At 30.0% G+C, this 18,472-nt stretch overlaps 1 protein-coding gene across 4 annotated transcripts; it reads left to right on the top strand.

The window, feature by feature from the left end:
* The first annotated feature begins 682 nt into the window (after positions 1–682).
* On the top strand, positions 683–17,684 carry LOC113385440. Of its 4 annotated transcripts, none has more exons than XM_026623289.1 (14): positions 683–897; positions 7,960–8,564; positions 9,906–10,027; positions 10,090–10,325; positions 10,409–10,557; positions 10,625–10,780; positions 10,843–10,978; positions 12,178–12,335; positions 12,611–12,713; positions 12,822–12,962; positions 13,150–13,233; positions 13,482–13,620; positions 15,032–15,219; positions 17,634–17,684. In XM_026623289.1, exons 2-13 carry the CDS (start codon positions 8,008–8,010, stop codon positions 15,190–15,192), a joined length of 2,142 nt encoding a protein of 713 aa, XP_026479074.1. In that variant the 5' UTR covers positions 683–897; positions 7,960–8,007; the 3' UTR covers positions 15,193–15,219; positions 17,634–17,684. The 4 variants fall into 4 exon arrangements, with proteins under 4 accessions (XP_026479074.1, XP_026479073.1, XP_026479078.1 ...); XM_026623288.1 differs by having other exon boundaries at positions 17,631–17,684; XM_026623292.1 differs by lacking the exon at positions 683–897 and adding an exon at positions 5,781–5,907 and having other exon boundaries at positions 17,631–17,684.
* Positions 17,685–18,472: the final 788 nt, after the last annotated feature.

Genomic DNA, 18,472 nt, shown 5'->3' with positions numbered 1-18,472 from the left:
TATCGACGATTTCGGGAACACCGATCAACCGATTTGAATAATTCAAAAAACATTTGATTCGTATTGATAAGGAGACGTGTTAATTAGTTTTTGCGAAAGCAGGTCTAGCCGTTTTGAAGATACGGGGCAAAAAGTACCAAAAATGGTAACTAGGTTTTTAAGAGAATGGGGCGTCCGATTTTAATAATTCAAAAAACGTTTTACATGTATTGAAAGATGAAGAACTGATTAAATATTTGGGAAGGCAGGTTTAGCGGTTATGGACTCTCAATAAGAATAAGTTAAAAGAATGTCATTTTTTGGTCAAAAATGTTTATTGGACATATGTACATAAAATTGTCAGGTATTTTATAGAGATTTTAATAATGTGCACATAGTGTGTGTAATTTTTTTTGGATTCCGTACCAAGATTTTTAATTACGGTCCGGGAAGTTCCAGCAATTTGGCTGAAGGCAGGATGCCATGCACCCCACTAGTTATTTTGACTATTTGACTGCAAGTAAACATTTCAAGATTAATTTTTTTTTATTACGATTTTTTCAAATATCGCGGTTTTCAACCCCTGTCCCAGTTCCGATCGCAGTACCCTCTAGTCGGCCTCTCTCGAACGTTATTTGAGCAGTGCATTTATTTTTCTAGGCGAATTGTCAGTTTCGTGCATTTAATTCGTCCGATTGTGTATGCTTTGATGTTTTTTCTACAGTGGCGTCCTTTCAAAATTATAATTTAGGCAATTAATAAAACGCGTTTGCTTCTTTTTTAACTTGATTTTATAATTAAATAGTTATGATACATTCTAATGTTGTGTATGAAGCATGATCGAAGAACATTGCTCGCACTTGCTTGTTTTTTGTGTATTGCAAAAGTGATTTATGGATAAAACATTATGGAAATTTGGTAAGGAAGGAAAATGAATTATTATATAAATGATACGGTTAAATGTTTTTTTTGTATTTAGAGAAAATGTTTTGTTTGTGATATGCTTGAGTTGATATGTATCACGGTTACCAGATGGGTATAAAAAATAATTTTTTTGCACTGTTAAAATGAATTTACAGGAGAAAATATGTTTAAATGTTTATTTACAAACAGCTGGGTGTAATATAAAGTCATTCACTCAATAAAATTCTTAAAAAAAATTTAAAACCATTGTTAAAATGTCATTGTAACACATTTTTTATTGAAATATTATAATTAAGAATATAAAGAATTTTGATGTGCAACTAAATATGAATTAATTTTATAAGTTTAGATTCGCCCCACTTTTTTTTAAAAGAACATCAACGTTAATATTCTGCTGAAAGTCTTGTTGAAAGCCATTTTTTATATTATTTTAGCAAAATTTCATTAAAACAAAATAATATGCTAATTATTGAAAATTAGCCTTTAAAAGATATTTACGTTTAATTTAAATCGAATCAATATATAAATTAAATATTAAATAGTTGGATATTCAATGATGTTCGTAAATTTATTTGATAATTAGATTAGATAAATAAAAAGTTAATTATTTATTAACTTTTCATAAGGTAAGTTATAGTAATCGTAAACAAACAGTAAGATAATTTAGTTAAAATGTATCAGAAAACTTAATCGACTAAAAAATTTTTTTTTGTCTAAATTCCTGGGAAAACACTATTTTTATATCAGACATATATGACTGACATGGCAATTAATGTTTTAATGCTTAAAATGTATCAACATTAGGAAAAAAATCTAATAAAAAATTCAAATATAGAGAGAGTTCCTCAAACGGCTCAAAGGACTATTAGGGTCTGATTGTTGTTAAAACAAAGAAACAAACTGATATAAATGCGCCTCTCAAATTTTGTCGATTTAGAATAAATTTATTATAATTATTGTTATTAATATACATTTAAAAATATTTACTCAATTCTACATTTATAAAAAATAATTCCCATTGCAAATCTTCAGTATATTTTACTTGATCATATTCACTCTTATATTTATTTTGTTATTTAATTTAACACATTTGAAAAAAATGATAAATTCTTCTAGATTTTTAAAAACATTTATTATAATATTTTAAATAATTAATTAAATAATAAATGCTATTGCTATATTATGCAGTTATTGCTATATTAATAAAATAACATAATAAATATAATGCTGTGATTGCTATATCAAATATAAGGTTACATGTAGATATAAATGAAAAAAAAACGAGCTTTTATATCAATAGTAGTGAAATAGTAAACGTTTTATGTCTAATAAATCTCATAATAAGTCTAAATATCTATAATGATGCCCATCTGCATTATTTTTATATTTCATAATTTTACAAATATTTATTGAAATTTTATCATATTTATTTTCTACGTACATTATTTTTATTTCCATTCCATTCAATTTTTACAACTTCTTTTTTGTGCAGCAATGTTGGAGGCCTATTTTCATTTTTTATAAAACAAACAACATATTTTTTATAAAAAATATGAATAAGAATATTTGTATTCAATAATAATAAATACGCGTATTTTCCACCCAATTTTTTAAGAAACAATTAGCAAAAATGTAAATTAATTGATAACATGTTTGTATGAGTTAAATATAGTAGTCCAATTAATTTTTTAAGCATTGCTATTAAGAATAATTTGTTTATTTATATTTTTTATAACAACAAATACTAATGATACATAATGATATATAATTTTTAATTTCTAATATATTCGTACTCTTAACTCTGTTCATAACAATATTATTTATAATTTGTTATAAATCATGTACTTTCAGCTCAAAATTTTTATTTTCGCATATGTTGCATTGTATATATAAATTATGTACTTTCTATATAATATCAAGGACTTTTACATATAAGTACAAGAATGATACAAAAGTGTGTCACACTAATTAACAAACTCAGTCTTGTTCGGAAACGATATTGCAAACGTTTTTGTCAATTGTTATTAATGTATATAATTTCTTGCTTAGATAACATTATTTGTTTATGATGATTACATGGCATTTTGTGTTTATTTATTTGTTAATCTGCATCAACATGAATTGGCAAAATTTGATGTTTGAAGTTATGAAATTTAGGTAGAGTCTTTGTACCTGTTAATTTCAAATATGAAAAATTGATTATATCACACGAAAATGTCTATTTCATATTTGTGCCTTTCCATGAGCTTGTGGTAAGAGCTTTGGTCTTGTAATCGTAGGTTCTTGGTAGTGATATTTACTTGAAAATGTAGATGTAAGGAAATAGATTAGAAGATTATAAGGAATTAATAATTAAATGCTTATGACCTTATGAGAATAGTTCTGATTGCTGGTCAAAATTTATAAAATATGTAGTTTTTGGTATAGTTTGATAAAAGTAGAAACAAATTTAAGTAACAATTTTGGAAAAGTAGGTGTACTACACTATTATTCACTCTTTTTCTTTTCTTATAACAAATACAAATAACGTTACATTTTTGACCATTTTTAATGAAGTTAAGGGAATGAACAGGAAATGGAAAGTTATTTTTAAACCTTATGAGAATAGTTCAGCAATATTGATTGCTGATATTTACTTGAAAATATATTTTTTTCATCGTCTGGTGTGTTCATAAAATGAAATATGTGTCGTCGTTTGATTCGCGAACGACTCGAGTGTCGTAATCTTATCAACAAGGGGCTTCCGCTCTGTTTATTAATTTAATTTCCGTTTTGTATGTTGTCTTCGAAACACAGAGTAAAAATTTTATAAAATTTTCCGACGTTACTTATCATCATTAATAATAATAATAGGCGTCATATTATCATAAACAAAAAATATTCTAATTAGTTGAGTATAATATTTCTGCCCTCTTCTCGTTTTTCTTCTCATTTTGTTGATCTCGTCTAAATTTTGATTTCGGTGTAAATTCTTTTTTTGTAACTATCGATCTAGCACTACTAAAATATTTATTCTAAATCGAAGTTGTGGCTTCTTTAGTTATATTAGAGATAGAAACTTTACTTTCTTGGTGAAGAAACTTTAATTGGTTTATTGACAAGAACTGTTGTGTTTTAAATAGACTTTGTACAAATGATCTAGAAATTTCAATAAGAAACTATTTATGAATATTATAAATTTATATTTTTATATTCTTTTATTAATTTCTCGTAGGGTAAGTTATAGTAATCGCAAATAATTTTTCTTTGATATCTTTATGTTTTAGAGATTTCTTGGCTTACCTTTAAAAAAATGGATGTGTGTGTATATATGTTTGGAGACATAGTTTTTCGTCCACGATTTTGACAGCACATATCAACCGATTTGAATGATTCAAAAAAAACATTCGATTCCTATTGAAGGGGAGACGTGATGGTTAGCTTTTACAAAGACAGGGCCAGCCGTTTCGGAGATACTAAGTAACAAGTTAAAAAATGCCAGTTTTCGAAAGAAGGGCGCACCGATTAGAATGATTCACAAAACATTCGATTCGTATACATTGAGTGAATAGATCACATTTTTGCGAAAGCAGGTCCAGCGGTTTCGGAGATGAGGCAGGTCCAGCCATTTCGGCGATACGAAAAAAAAGTTAAAAAAACGTCAGTTTTTGAGAGCACGGTGAAACCGATTAGAATGATTCAAAAAACTTCGATTCGTAGGGATTGATTGAATAATTGATTGCATTTTTGCGATAGCAGGTCCAGCGGTTTTGGAGATACGGAGCAAAAGGAATAATTTTTTTTTAAATATACACACTTATGAAAATGTGGAAAATTCAAAAAATGTAAAGTTTTTCTTATTTATAGTTGAATACAATAATTCTAACCTTTTCACTCGCAAATTCTGAGATTTATATGAATTTTGCCGCCGGAGCTGCGGCATCCGAGTGGAAAGGGTTAAACTCAGTTCCAAAATATTTATATAATAAAAATGAGATATTTGTGAGATAAGATTTTTGGATACATTCCGAATGTGATGCATTTCGATTAGGTTTTGTTTATTATGTTTTCGTTCTTTTAGATAAACATAGATAAAGACGAACGATGGCATTTAAAGTATTTATAATAAATATTTGAAAATATTCAAAACAATTGTTAAATAATTATTGATGATTGATTATTTTTATTTTGCAAATATTTTCATCAAAAAATCCAATTCACTAATTTTGTTTCTCGACGTTTCAAGCCATTCTGAATCGAATGAGACCAAATTTGGAAAAATGTGTGTGTGTGTGAACAGATTTTTATATTAAGCAGTAATGCTCGAAAACCTATTTTTATTTGAAGTCATATATTGTGAATAAGTGAAAACTGCTATCAATACCGTTTGATATAAAGTTGCCAAGTTGGGAATAGGAACTGGTGTGGTTTCCAGCTCAATTTCAACTATTTGAAATATGATAGAAATTTTGCTCCAACCTTTAACTTCTCAGTTGGCAACCAATGATCGATTTCCAAATCAAACCAAAATTTCCCTGATAGTAGTTATACCTTTCGTGTTGACACAATTGGTCTTATCTCCTTTAAACCCGTCATGGTGTAATCTTAGCCGTTACCATACCGGTCATATTTTATCATCATATCAAATGGCAAATCATATACAATTGTATAATCTGTCTGTGTACAAATAAAGAGCCCCATTTGATTCATTGAATGATAAAGAAGACTCCTCTATTTTAACCGAACCGAATGAAAACCACTCCATTGTAAGTGGAGCGTCCGTCCAATTTAGTGGAACCGAACAATTTGCATTGTATTCAATAATATAATAACATTTTAAATAATTTTTATCTTTCGCGATTCTATACGAAATCAAATTCTTTTGTGTTTTTATGCTGATGGTAATTTTTATTCAAATAATGTAGATTGGGTGTCGAGGTAAAGGAATGTTTTGTTTGTGAAGAGTTATTCGAGGAATTTCATATCAGTGATAAAGAGATAAATTAAATAGGACTTATTTGGAAGGTATTGTTATATTATAAAAATTATTTTTAGAAAATATCTCAATAATCATTTTTAGTTTAAGGTTCAGTAAAATTATTATCTAGTTACGAAAATGCTGATAAATAGTGAGATATATTGTTAAAACAAAATAATTCTTAAATGTTATAAAATATTTTTTATATATCACCATATTAATTTTTTCAGTCAAATAAAAATATATTTTAGAACAAGGTTGGTCCTTTACTAAAATATAATATTTTTTACAATAAACACAGTATTCTCATGAATTAATTAAAACGAGCCAATATTTTTTCTATTTGTTTGAGATTTTAAATATTATTTTTATCAAATATATTATTTATTGTATTTAAAGAAAGTAATATAACTAATATTTATTTGTATACTAAATATGTAAATATAGTGTAATTAATATTTTGGATGGATACTTCATTTAATATCTAAATTTATTAGGCTAACTAATTTTTATGTTTTTACATCAGACAATTAAAAAATAATGCAACTGAAATAAATGAAAGTTTATATAGAATTTTTAAGTTAAAGTTTTCCAATTTTTTTTTATTGTCATTACATTTTCAACTTTTTTTTAGTTTTAAATTTATTAATACCAAAATATTATCTTTTAGTTGCAAACTGTTTTTGTGTTTCATGTTCATTTTATATTTATTTTCCAATTAATAATATCAATATCAATATAATTAATAAACCACATATCAATAATTTTTGATCAAATAATATAGCTTAAAAGAGTTTTAAATAATTCTAATATATTAAATGATGGATGGAGGTTGAATTAATCATATTATATTAATCTGTGAAGCACATTTCGAAATTAAATCACGTAAAATGATGTAATTATGTAATTAGTCTTATTTATTTTATTGAGAAGGTTATGTAACTTGTCAACAGGAAAAATATCATCTGCAAAATGCACTTTAATATTTTATATTGGTTACACAATAATTCTGTATCAAATATTAAATGCATCAATAATAGGTATAAAATGTCAAATATAATATTTTAATAGTAAAGAAAAAAGATTATAAAAAATCGAAATTAAAATTAATTTATTGACGATCCAAGAAAAACATAAGGTTGATATGTTCGGAAGTAAATGTACAAAAACACACCAATTAAAATCAGAAATATTAATCATCAGATTTGGAATAACTTTTAATTTAATTTATCTCTTGTAAAATTATGACTATGTAGCCGATTATTTCCTGATAGCGATTTAAGACCATGGCTGGTTTGCCTTCTACTTTAAAATAGTATCTATAAAAAATACAATCATTCACTTATTGACGCTGATTTACCTTGTTTCTCGCGGGTCTTTAAGCCCTGCTCTACTCTATTAAAAAAACTAATATTTTAAGGGGTTACATGGGTTACTTCGGGAAAAAAGCGGCCTTTTTTCAATAATTTTTTTTACATAAAGAATGAAATTTGTTAATTTTTTTTTATATAAAAAATACATATTTAATAAACATTTTGTAAAATTTTCAAAAAAAAAAAACAAAATGGCAATTTCCGGCAGTCCCTCGGAAAAAGAGCCTCCACGTTGTCAGCAGAACTTTTTTCAGGATCATCCGAAATAAAAATAAAAATAAAAAATACGTGTTTTAGTAAAGACAATAAACTAGGTATTGGACGAAGTATAAAGAACAAAATGAAAATTGGGTTTTTGGCAGACGTTTTGATAACAAAAAAACAAAAAAAAAATTCTTCGTTCAAGACCTTGTAAATGATATCTCAAAAACCTGAAAATTTCATCAAGATCGGTTGAGTAGTTCGCGAGAAATCTTGACAACCGTCTTTGAAAACAAAGTTTTGAGAAAAAAGTTAAAAGTTTTAAGAGAGCCTAAACCTGACCTCGAGCGTCCATCTTTTCAAATCCGAAACTATTATAGTCGGAGCAACTTGAAAATTTAGTACAATATTCTAGAGATGTTATAGAATTTAATAAGACAAAAAAAAATCGATTTTTTGAAACCGTGAAACCCATGTAACTCCTTAAAGTTATCAAATCTTATTTTATCTTCTTTATCTTTTCAGAGCTGGTGCCGGCGTGCGTCGGACCGCCTCGGCGCCCGCAGCGCCGTCATGCGTAGTGCGGACGAACGCGCGATTTCTCGCAGCGATTCTTTTCCACCAGCCAACGTCCAGAAAACCGGACACGCTGTCTCGCCGAAAAGAAATGCACGCAAAATTACCACAACCACATCACCACACTTCAATTCAACAAACATCTCCAACGAAAAAAGTGCTTTTAGCGACAATCTTTCAATAAAAAACAACTCCACAAATGGATTCTACGACGACCTTAGTAGGCGAGACAGCGGCAAATTCAGTTTTAGCGAACCTCGAGCGACAGTTGTGTGTCTGAACGATGATGATAAGCTGAATTTTGAGAAATCGAGGAAGTTGGGTAATGGTCACTCTGATGATGGATTGAATAGAAAGCAGCGTTGTGGTGCAAAGACACCATGGTGCCATCTGGGACGTCTCGCTTTGGTGGCACTGTGTGTGGCTGCTATTTGCGCAATTGCGCCATCTGCTCATGCAAGACACGCGCAGCAGGCTGAAGCAGCTAAAATCGCGGAGAATGAGACGTCGTCGGCGGCTGTGGATAATAGTGGCCAAATTAGGATAGAAACTGGGTGAGATAAACGACAAAATGATTGCTTTAACGGATTGCATTAAGGGGGTATCGTAGTGTAGAGCAATGAATTTTTGGTCATTTTTAAAGTGTCGTAAAAGAAAGCAATGAATGTTCTTACCATCCATTTTTTACCACTTGTTTATTAATATTATTAAAATACAAAACAAAAATTTAAAAAAAAGTTGAAAATTGAAAAAACAGGCAGCTGATGAAGTGGAGGGTCTCAAAAAATTGGCACCTCAGTCTTGCCATGATTTTAACTCTCCTAGCCATCCGAAATAAAAGAAATAAAAAAATTATTAACCTATAATGATGTCGCAATCGCCCGAACTAGCGATGAGTAAATTTTTTTTTACAAATTGGTAGTCAAAAGTGTCTTTTTTACTGTTTTTTGAGTATCTCGATTTTTTTAAAAATAGTAAAAATTGGAATTTGCGGATGATGCTAGTTCGGGCTACAGATAGGTCTATTAACAAAACTCTCTGAACATTTCAAGTGAATCAGTCGAGTAGAACTCGAGAAATCGTGTCAACAGTACTGAAAAAGTCTGTTCTGAGAAAAACGCATTTGAAGTTTTGCGTGAAGTTTTTTGCGGTCAAAGTCATAAATGATATGTTACTTATTTTATTTAATCTGCCATTCCTGCTTTATGTATCGGACCTTCCTCTACTTCAAAAAAAAAACTATTTTCTGCATTTCTTTCTTCCAATCTTCAGATCGTTCAATCCGGGCGGTGTCTCATCTTACGGCAAATGAATGAGTTTCAGGCCCAATTTGCATTATCATAAGGGTCATCATTTTTAAAATCGGAAAGAAACCTTCATTGAATATGCAAGCAGCAATAAATGTTGCTATTTCAATTACCAGAGATCGGGAATGAATATGCTTCGGCGCGAAAATTCAAATCAACGAGTTTAGAGACTCATTATTGTTCTGAGTTACTGAACCTGAACATCAAAATAATAATTCATTAGACGATAAACTGTCATAAATTGATCTAATGACTTCCTTATGCCTTTTGTCCGATTAGACCCTGCCAAACCGGGTCAGTAAAATGCTTATATCTCCGAAAATAATTCAAATGTTCAAAAATCTTCTCGTATCCGTATTCTTAAATAGTTAAACTTTGAAAAAATGAAACAAAAAAAATCCAATTTTATTGAAATTCTATACTAAAATACCCCCTTAAATGAAAAAAGCCAACATTTTTGCAAAAACTTCTGAATTGATAATTAATAAAAAAATCAATTTTTCTGGGTCATCTTGATCACTATATTTTTCGAGAATTTTATGCAACTTGCCTTAAGGCATATTATACCAATTGACTATTATTTTTCAGTTTAAATCCCGGTCACCATCGAAATGGACATCCAGGTGGTCAACGAAGATCTAAAGAACTAAAGTCTGAAGAAATTCGCCAAAGCATTGAAAGCAGAAGCGGCGAAGTCGTCTCAAACGAAGGTCTGTCTTTAATCGTTTACTAAAACAATTTTAAACTGGATTCTAACTCTTTATTCCTCTAGATGAGGTTGTTGGTCGAGGTCTTGTTTCATCTTCGGCCGCTCTGGACACAAGTGGTTCCACACCAGACGTGGCGAGTGGTGATGCTACAAATTCAGGCGGAGAACTGATTGCTGATGATGTAACCAGGAGAGACGTGACCATAGACGACGTCATCAAGGACGAAGTTAAGCCTTGGTGGAAGTTTGCTTCGACTGCTTGCGATTCTTGGCGACCGCCGCAGCATGTTTACTTTCAGGTGAAGAAGAATAGATCATTAGATGTGCCAGAACAGAATAGTTCTTTTTTTTACTAAGTGTATTAAAATATTTTCTATTTCAGGTAACTTTTCTTCTTTTGGTGCTAGCCAGTTGCGCCCCCGCAAGAGGTTCTCGCGGGTGCTTGTGGTTGAGATTTATGATGATTTCAAGTTCCGTAGCCCTGTCGGCATGGGCGCTGCGAGGTGATGAGTACATGACGTTTCATAAAAGGTAAATTTATATTTAATAATATTGCAAGTGCCAAGAAATAAAATCAACTTGTCATTTACTTCTGCAGCAGTATATTGTCCAAACGTCACCAGGAAACAACGACCAGCAGTCGCCACACTTTACCACTTTCGCATTACCAGCAATCGACGACTCCTGAAGGTTTTCACCACCGCCATCGGGAGGACGGTGATCGATTCGAGTACCAGGGGCGGACGGACAACGGGTAAATATTGATATACCTAATAAATATTCTAAATTGATATTAACATGTTTATTATTTTGCAGACGTCGTCGTGAGCAATCGTGCAGGCCGGACGCTCTGCTGTGGGCCGCTGCTTTGGCCGCAGTCAATGGTGCTCATGTGGCCTTTGCCCTGTGCAGGGCATTAAGGCCGAAGCGTTTTAGTGGTGAATTAGAAGAGGTAAGACTAAGAATATACATCTATATATTTAAAATATTTTTTTTATATTTTACATTTCGAGAACTAAATGTGTCCCATCAATCAGCAGCCAAGAAATAACTATTATGATTTATATTAATACACCTATAGTAATAAAATCTATTTCCTCCGCCTCAACCTTTTACGATTTGTTTTTCCCCGAACACGTGTTCTACGCGCGAGCGGAGTTCCGCCTGAAGGAAAACAAAACAACTCGGAGCGCCCCATTTGCAGCAGGTGCTGCACTGTTTGTTTCTTTTTCGAACTCGGTCGATTTTTAGTAAACATATTTCATCTATTCCAGCAATAAAGAAAGTAAAAACATGAAGGGTCGTACTATTTTGTAGAGGCACTTGTTTATGCAGTTGTAATAAAAAACACATTATTATTTTATAATTACCAATGTTTTGATATAGTAGTTTTGTTTATTATGTATATAAATCTTGTAACATTTATAAGTAATCGTTGTAAAATATAAGTTTTAAGTAATAGAAGTAATTTTAAAGTTGAAGAGGAGCTAAAATATTCCGATGGCTTTTATTACGTTCTTCCGCGAACTTTCAATTGGCGACCCCAATTTGGTGGTTTTAAAAAGCAGAACAAATACAGACATTTTCAGAAATGTAACCAGTATCGCTTATCCCTTATATTTTATCCAGTATAAATTACTGTTAATTACTGCTTTTAGTGGTAATTAAATCTGTCCTTTATAGATGTTGTCTCACAGACACAAACATGGTCTTCCTCTTCCGATTGGGGATACATATTAATTCATTGTGTTCGTCTCGTAGGTGGCTTAATTGAAATACGATATGCTTGAAAACATATGTGACATATGTTGACCTTTTCACAATTAAAGTTCACGACATTTTACAAAGAACAGAGGTCATCATGAGGAAAGATAAATGCATATGCATATGGAATTTTATTTGATCTGAAATCTGAACTCTTGCCAAGATAAAAAATCAATGTTATAGGAAAACCTTTTGCTTTGGCATTGTAACTTCATGTATTGAATAGTAACTTGAATAAGGATATTTTATATTTACATTCTTTTTTATTCATCAGGCTAAAATTTTTGATACTTTATAATTGATGCTTGGATGATAACTCCTTTTCCATCACTTTCAAATATAATTATTAGTAATTTGTATTAATTTCCTTATTTTTCTTTTATTCAGGTATACCAAGCCCTGTTCAAGCCCCTAAAGGTAACAAGACACCAATTCAAAAAAGTTTTAGGCTGCATGAAATTGATCAGGTCGCTCAAATATCAGGAGGTGTACGCTCAGGAGAAGGTCACCAAAGTCGACAGCCTCTCTCTTGTATTATCTGGAAAGTGAGTCCTTTAATTTAAATTCAATTAGCAGAATACATTGACAATCAATTTAAAGTAAAGTTATAACTTTGCACAAGTGTACTTCCTACGATCTCACATTATTAATTACTAATGACGTCTATTTAAAATTTAAAAAAATAATTAATAGTTATTTTCTTAGGTCAAATAATTATTATTAATTTATTTTTATTAATTATTATTTTTGACCAAATGTAGTATTATCAAATATTATGTTACATATGTGACCAAATTTTTTTTTCGTTGATCGTTTTCAGATTGGTCGTATCCCAGAATCAACGCGCCCTGCACATTGTTTTTCCGCACCAGTTCCTGGACTCGCCAGAATGGTTTGGTGTATCGACTGATGAATATTTTCAGGTGAATTAAATCTACTTGTCTTTCCAATATTCTTAATAATATATTGTAAGTTTATCATATACTATTATTATTTCATGTATTAAATTTTTTGTATGGGTATTTATTCAGGTGTCAATAATGTCAATGGAGGAATCTCGAGTATTGATCTGGCATAGAGATAAGTTGAGATTAACTATCATCACGGATCAGTTTCTGCAAGCAGTTTTTGATCATATATTGGGTAGAGATGTTGTCAAAAAACTAATGCAGGTATGGAATAAAACAAATGTTTTAATTTTAATATTTAATATCAAATTACTCATAACTAAGATAAAATTTCATTCATTTTTTTTTAATTCTGTGTCAAATGATCTAGTATGATTAAAAGAAACACTCAATCAATTTTTTTTATTTCTTTCTATTATTTTATTATATTATTTTTATGCATTTTCTGTAGAACTGCCAATCGATGGAAAACTGGCATGCCAGTCAGTCGAGTTCTTCACTCAAGACCAAAACTTCAAAGAAAAGTCACAAAAATGTACGAAAATTTTAGGTTTCATTTTTTTTTCATTTAATTTATTCATGCATACATTGTTTTATTTACTTAAGAACTAGTTATTAATTTATTATCAAATATAACAGGGACCAGAATTTTCTCTGCGACATGGGAGTTTAAGTTTAAAATCTAGACATATTTAAATTATACAATCGAAACTTATTTAAGAAACTACAATTCAATTTGTACAAGTTTTAAATAACTTTAATTTACACAAACTTTTTTTCTAGGTGAGCGAAACCATGGCTGTAAGCAATGGTTATATTCCGAACAATTTTGATGACCAATCCGAAGACAAGCCAATGCTAATTTTAAAGAAAAATGGTGACGGTCACGGTATTACTGCTCTGATCAACAGACAACTACAAGGTTAGTAAAAATATTGAAGAGAATCGTAACTGGAGTGAATTGAAGATTGAGTGTCTGACTGATGGAAAAAGTACATCATCTATGCATTAATGAATGTTGTGAGAAGATTGGATGCTTAAGATGGCTTGTATGATGTAAAATTTACCTAACTAGAAACCAGCTTTTAGTATTGCATAATAATATATTGTTTCGAGACTGTTTGGCATCGTGAAAGCAGTTAATTGAGAATGGATAAGCCTTAGCAAGCTATCTTACAATATGCATAATTGTTCGCTCATTGACCCTACAGAAATAGTAAATGCATTTTTTGTCATGTTTGTATTTTTACTTATATTGATATTTTTTATTAAGTGTTTTATTCGTGTTTTAAAATTATATAATATTTATGTTCTCATTCTTATAAAATTATAAATGCGAGATACCATTATTTGCGTTTTTTTTAGGGAATATTGTTTTTTTTTGTATTAACCAAAGACTTTATTTTGGTCCCAATTTTTGAAGATCAATATTGACACCTATATGAAACATTTTCCACACAACTAACTGATTTTTTAACCCTTTCCTCTCGGCCGTATTAATCCCGGAATTCGCGAGTGGAAAGAGTTAATTTTACATATTATCAATTAAAATAATCGATTTTTTTAATCCTTATTATATTATTTCTAACTTAATTTTGAATTTGAATATAAAAACGGTTTTTCTTATTTTGTGATGCATTTGTCCAGCATGAAGTTATGTGCAGTTTTGATAATGTCCGTTATGTTTTGAATTTAATGTTTGTCTTAAATTTTTGTTGTTATTTTGAAACAAAGTTAGTTCTTAATGAATGATAGTTATAGATATTGATGAAGTAATATAGATCATGAATATCATATATTGATCTTTACAAAAATTGCTGTAAGTAAAATAAATATAATACACAGTCTCAAGTACAAGAATTCTTATTCTAAAAATTCAAGTTGATATATTGATATTTATGTTCTACAATGTGGATGCATTAGTATTACACAATTAATATGCTAACTAATAGTAGATATATTGATAATAATATTGAAACTATAATATTTAGTGTAAGCTTAGACATAATGCTAGCTATAAAATATTATTAGACATGTCTCGTGTCATATGGGAGTTGAAAGACAAATTGTAAGCAAGTTAAAACTAATTAAAACAAAAATTATAAACGTTTTACAATAACGAGTCATTACAAAACTGAATTAAAATGGTGAATATTTTTTATTACTTTTTAACTTTTGACTCTCATATTGTAACCTTAATGCTTGAACATGTGTATGTCTTACTATGATGTGATATGTCTTTGTCCTGTCTTGTTATTTAAGTGCCTTGCCATTATGTCATGTCATGTGTCTGTTATCGTTTTGTTTTCTATTCATCTCCGTCTCGTATTTAGAAGAGCATGCCCCCTTGCTAAGTAGACTTTGTCCAACGAGCCCGCTTGTGAGACTGACTGTGAATCCAAATCAGAATCTGAATCTGACTCTGGACGATTGCGACAGGACCTCAACTTTCGAAGCATTCGACAAGGATAACGATCGAGGATATTGGTCCTAAATTGGTTGAAAGATTTAACGACAAAATGTATGTCTTTATTTTATCTCTAATGTTCAGGAGTGTGGTAATGGGTGAAGGTTGAGGTACTAATATAATTTGACTCGCCTTTATATATACAATATACATATACACTTTTTCAAATTTAACGTTTGATAAATGTTAATGAAATGCTCAATACTAGTGCTCATATAAAATACAACAATGCTAATGATAGGAGGGATTATTTCTAATAGTCGTAGATATTCATAGTTTAAACTTGTATATCGATGACTGATTTCTAAGATATTTATTTAATAGTAATCAGAATGCTCAGTTTTAATGTGGGGCTCAAATCTTTGACAAAATTCATTACTATTAGTCGATATATAAAAAATATTACTCAATTATCAAGCAAATGCTTTAATTATTAATGCTTTAATTAATGAATAGTAGCAAAAAAGTAATATACATTATATTAAGCGCTACTTATAAGCTTTCTACTAACACAAGGTGAGTGGTACATTTTCAATACTTTTTTGCATGTTGTTGTTTTTTTGAGATTCTCGATTGAAATTTGTGCAAGTCCTTTTGAATTCTTCTTTACCATCATATACAAGTATATTATGATATCAACTTTATAAATAACAATATATATTATTTGCTTACCATCGTAAACGAATTATTTTGACGCAATGTCGCAAAATATGAAAAATGTTTTTTTCTGTCCCTGTGCTTACAATTAGCTCTACCACGGATCACTAAATATTATTATAGCGGTAAGTCAAATGAATATTTATTCTCAAGTTTATTTTCTTCGAGAAAATCATATTCATTTGCATCAAATAATATAAAATCATATTTTTTTGTTGATTTTTTTGTGTTTTCTGAAAGGGACTTGACGGCACATAATGGGTACAGTAATTATTTAAAACACAATTTAATTAAGGTATTAGTAACAACTTTTTTTAAATGACGAAGACTTTCCTGAACCAATCCAATTCCCGGATAAAACAGATGTTATGGTAATGTTATATTACGGGTCTATATTCGTATGAATTGCAATTCACGAACTGCTAAGAAGCTATGTGTTTGCTGTGCGATTAGGCGTTTTACACATAAAATCTAACCTACAAAACAACAGCGTCAAGTAACATAATTTATCACAAGTGTATCTTTTTGATAACACATAGGTGAAGTTAGGTTTTATTTGTAAAACGCCTGATGGCAAATATATAGCTTTTTGACCATTTTTAATATCAAGTCATACGAATATAGACCCGTAATATAACATTCCTATTTTGTTCGAGAATTTTGGCCCTTGTAATTTTAGATTTTTATTTATTTTATTATTCTACATACGGCAATCCGATATCAAGCGGTAGTTATATCTATTTTCACCTAAGTATAGATCAAAATTATCATCGTACGGGGATTTTGTTATTATTGATTTTCTTATTACTGCTTTTGTAAACTAGCTAGTATAGGTAGTTTAGTTTAGTTTACTAAACTAAACTAGTATATCTAGCCATTTACAATTCTTTTGATTTTTTCTCATATCTTAATTTTTAAGCACTGTTTTTTAAATCTATATCAATTTATTTGAGTCGATATCAATTTATTTTTATATGCAAGTACACGACCGGGATTCGACCCGAGTACCCTTTATACCATTGCGGTATCAAACTGATCGCACAGCAAACACATAGCATTTGACAGTTTTTAGTACCATTTTATATGAAAAATGTAGCGTAACATTGCCTTGTCATAACATTGGTCTATCTTATGGCAGAATCGGCTCCTATATATCCTAAAAAACAGCTTATTTTTTCAAAGTTCGATGAATTATTAAAATTTAGTGTTTTAAATAGTTACAACATTTATATATTATTTAAGCATTGTATATATGATGTCATATGTGTGCATGACAGCTAGAAATAGAATATGCCTCTTGTAGAGTATTTTCAAGCAGATATGAAAAAAACTAGTAAATTAGATTATTAGATAATTAGATAGTAAAAATGATAGATTAGTATATTTTATTTATGTAACCTTTCAAAATCTGAATTTTTAAGAGTCTCCACGTAATTTTACACTTTTGATTTAAACTCAAAGCCTTTTGTCGAGGCAGACATGTGTTTCAATTTGTAAAATAACTGTAAAAAGTATTTAAGTTAAGTTTAAAAAAATAGAATACGCACATTTTATGTGTGAAAGCTCTGCCAAATGATGTGGTAGAATACTAAAATTGCCATTCTATATCACAATTCGCTCATATCACCATTAACAGTGCGCGTTTTGCCTGTAAATTCAATCACCAACAAAAAAACATTTTATTCAATCATATCAAATCACTTGCATTTGAATTTCACTTTATAAATTTCTTAATCACTTTTTTAATATTTTTTTTCTCAATTTTACTCAATTTCTATTATTTTAATATGCCGTTGTGATGGTTTCAGCAGCGACCGACCCGAACGCGTGGCGCCTGGGTCGTATAGAGGAAACAGACCACGAGACGCCGGTCTAATGCGGAAACTGACCAGACGCGACCATTGTGGCCAACGTTTACCGATCATTAGCTAATGGTAATGGATAGTAGTTGCGAAAAATTTGGGTTCATGATTGTTTTATGATTATTTTATAGATCTGGCTTTTTTTTACCGTCATACCATTTTATTTAATTTAAACAAATAACGATTGAATTAAAAACAAATTATTAAGACTAGTATTTTTAGATTCTTTTTTGACCTTAAGTGCAAGATCTGCTAGTTTATTAAACTCTAAATTAAGAATGTTTTCAGACTAATCTAGAACAGTTTTAGACTGGCCAGAACATTTTCAGACTTTCAAGAACATACTTAGACTAATCCAGAACATTTTCAGACTAACCAGAATTTTTTCGGACTAGTTGAGAACATTTTCGGACTGATCAGAACAATTTCAGATTAGTTCGGTACATTTTCAGACTAGTCCGGAACATCTGCAGACTAATCCAGAACATTTTTAGACCGGTCAGAACATTTTTATAAAATTAGTCTATATATAGTTTATAATATTAGTCTATAGACTAATATAGAACTTTTTCGGAGTAGTCCAGAACATCTTCAGACTGACAAGAACATTTTCAACTAATCCAGAGCATTATTAGACTGACCAGAACATTTTCAGACTTTCAACAACATACTTAGACTAATCTAGAACATTTTCAGAGTAGCCTAGAACATTTTTAGACTGATCAGATTATTTTGCGACTAATCCAGAACATTTTTAGACCGACCAGAGCATTTTTAAACTAATATAG

The sequence above is a fragment of the Ctenocephalides felis genome, unplaced genomic scaffold, assembly GCF_003426905.1.
Source record: "Ctenocephalides felis isolate EL2017-DRISC unplaced genomic scaffold, ASM342690v1 CF-g0.4_SCAFFOLD_03571, whole genome shotgun sequence".
Taxonomy (NCBI): Eukaryota; Metazoa; Arthropoda; class Insecta; order Siphonaptera; family Pulicidae; genus Ctenocephalides; species Ctenocephalides felis.
Note: the sequence above shows the minus strand (reverse complement) of the source record. Positions and strands in the feature narration are given on the sequence as shown.

Excerpts from the sequence above, each read along its gene's own strand:
- LOC113385440 (XM_026623289.1), top strand. The coding sequence starts at position 8,008 with ATGCGTAGTGCGGACGAACGCGCGATTTCTCGCAGCGATTCTTTTCCA. Across the intron at positions 8,565-9,905 it reads CAAATTAGGATAGAAACTGG|TTTAAATCCCGGTCACCATC; the intron begins GTGAGATAAACG and ends ATTATTTTTCAG. Across the intron at positions 10,781-10,842 it reads CAGGGGCGGACGGACAACGG|ACGTCGTCGTGAGCAATCGT; the intron begins GTAAATATTGAT and ends ATTATTTTGCAG.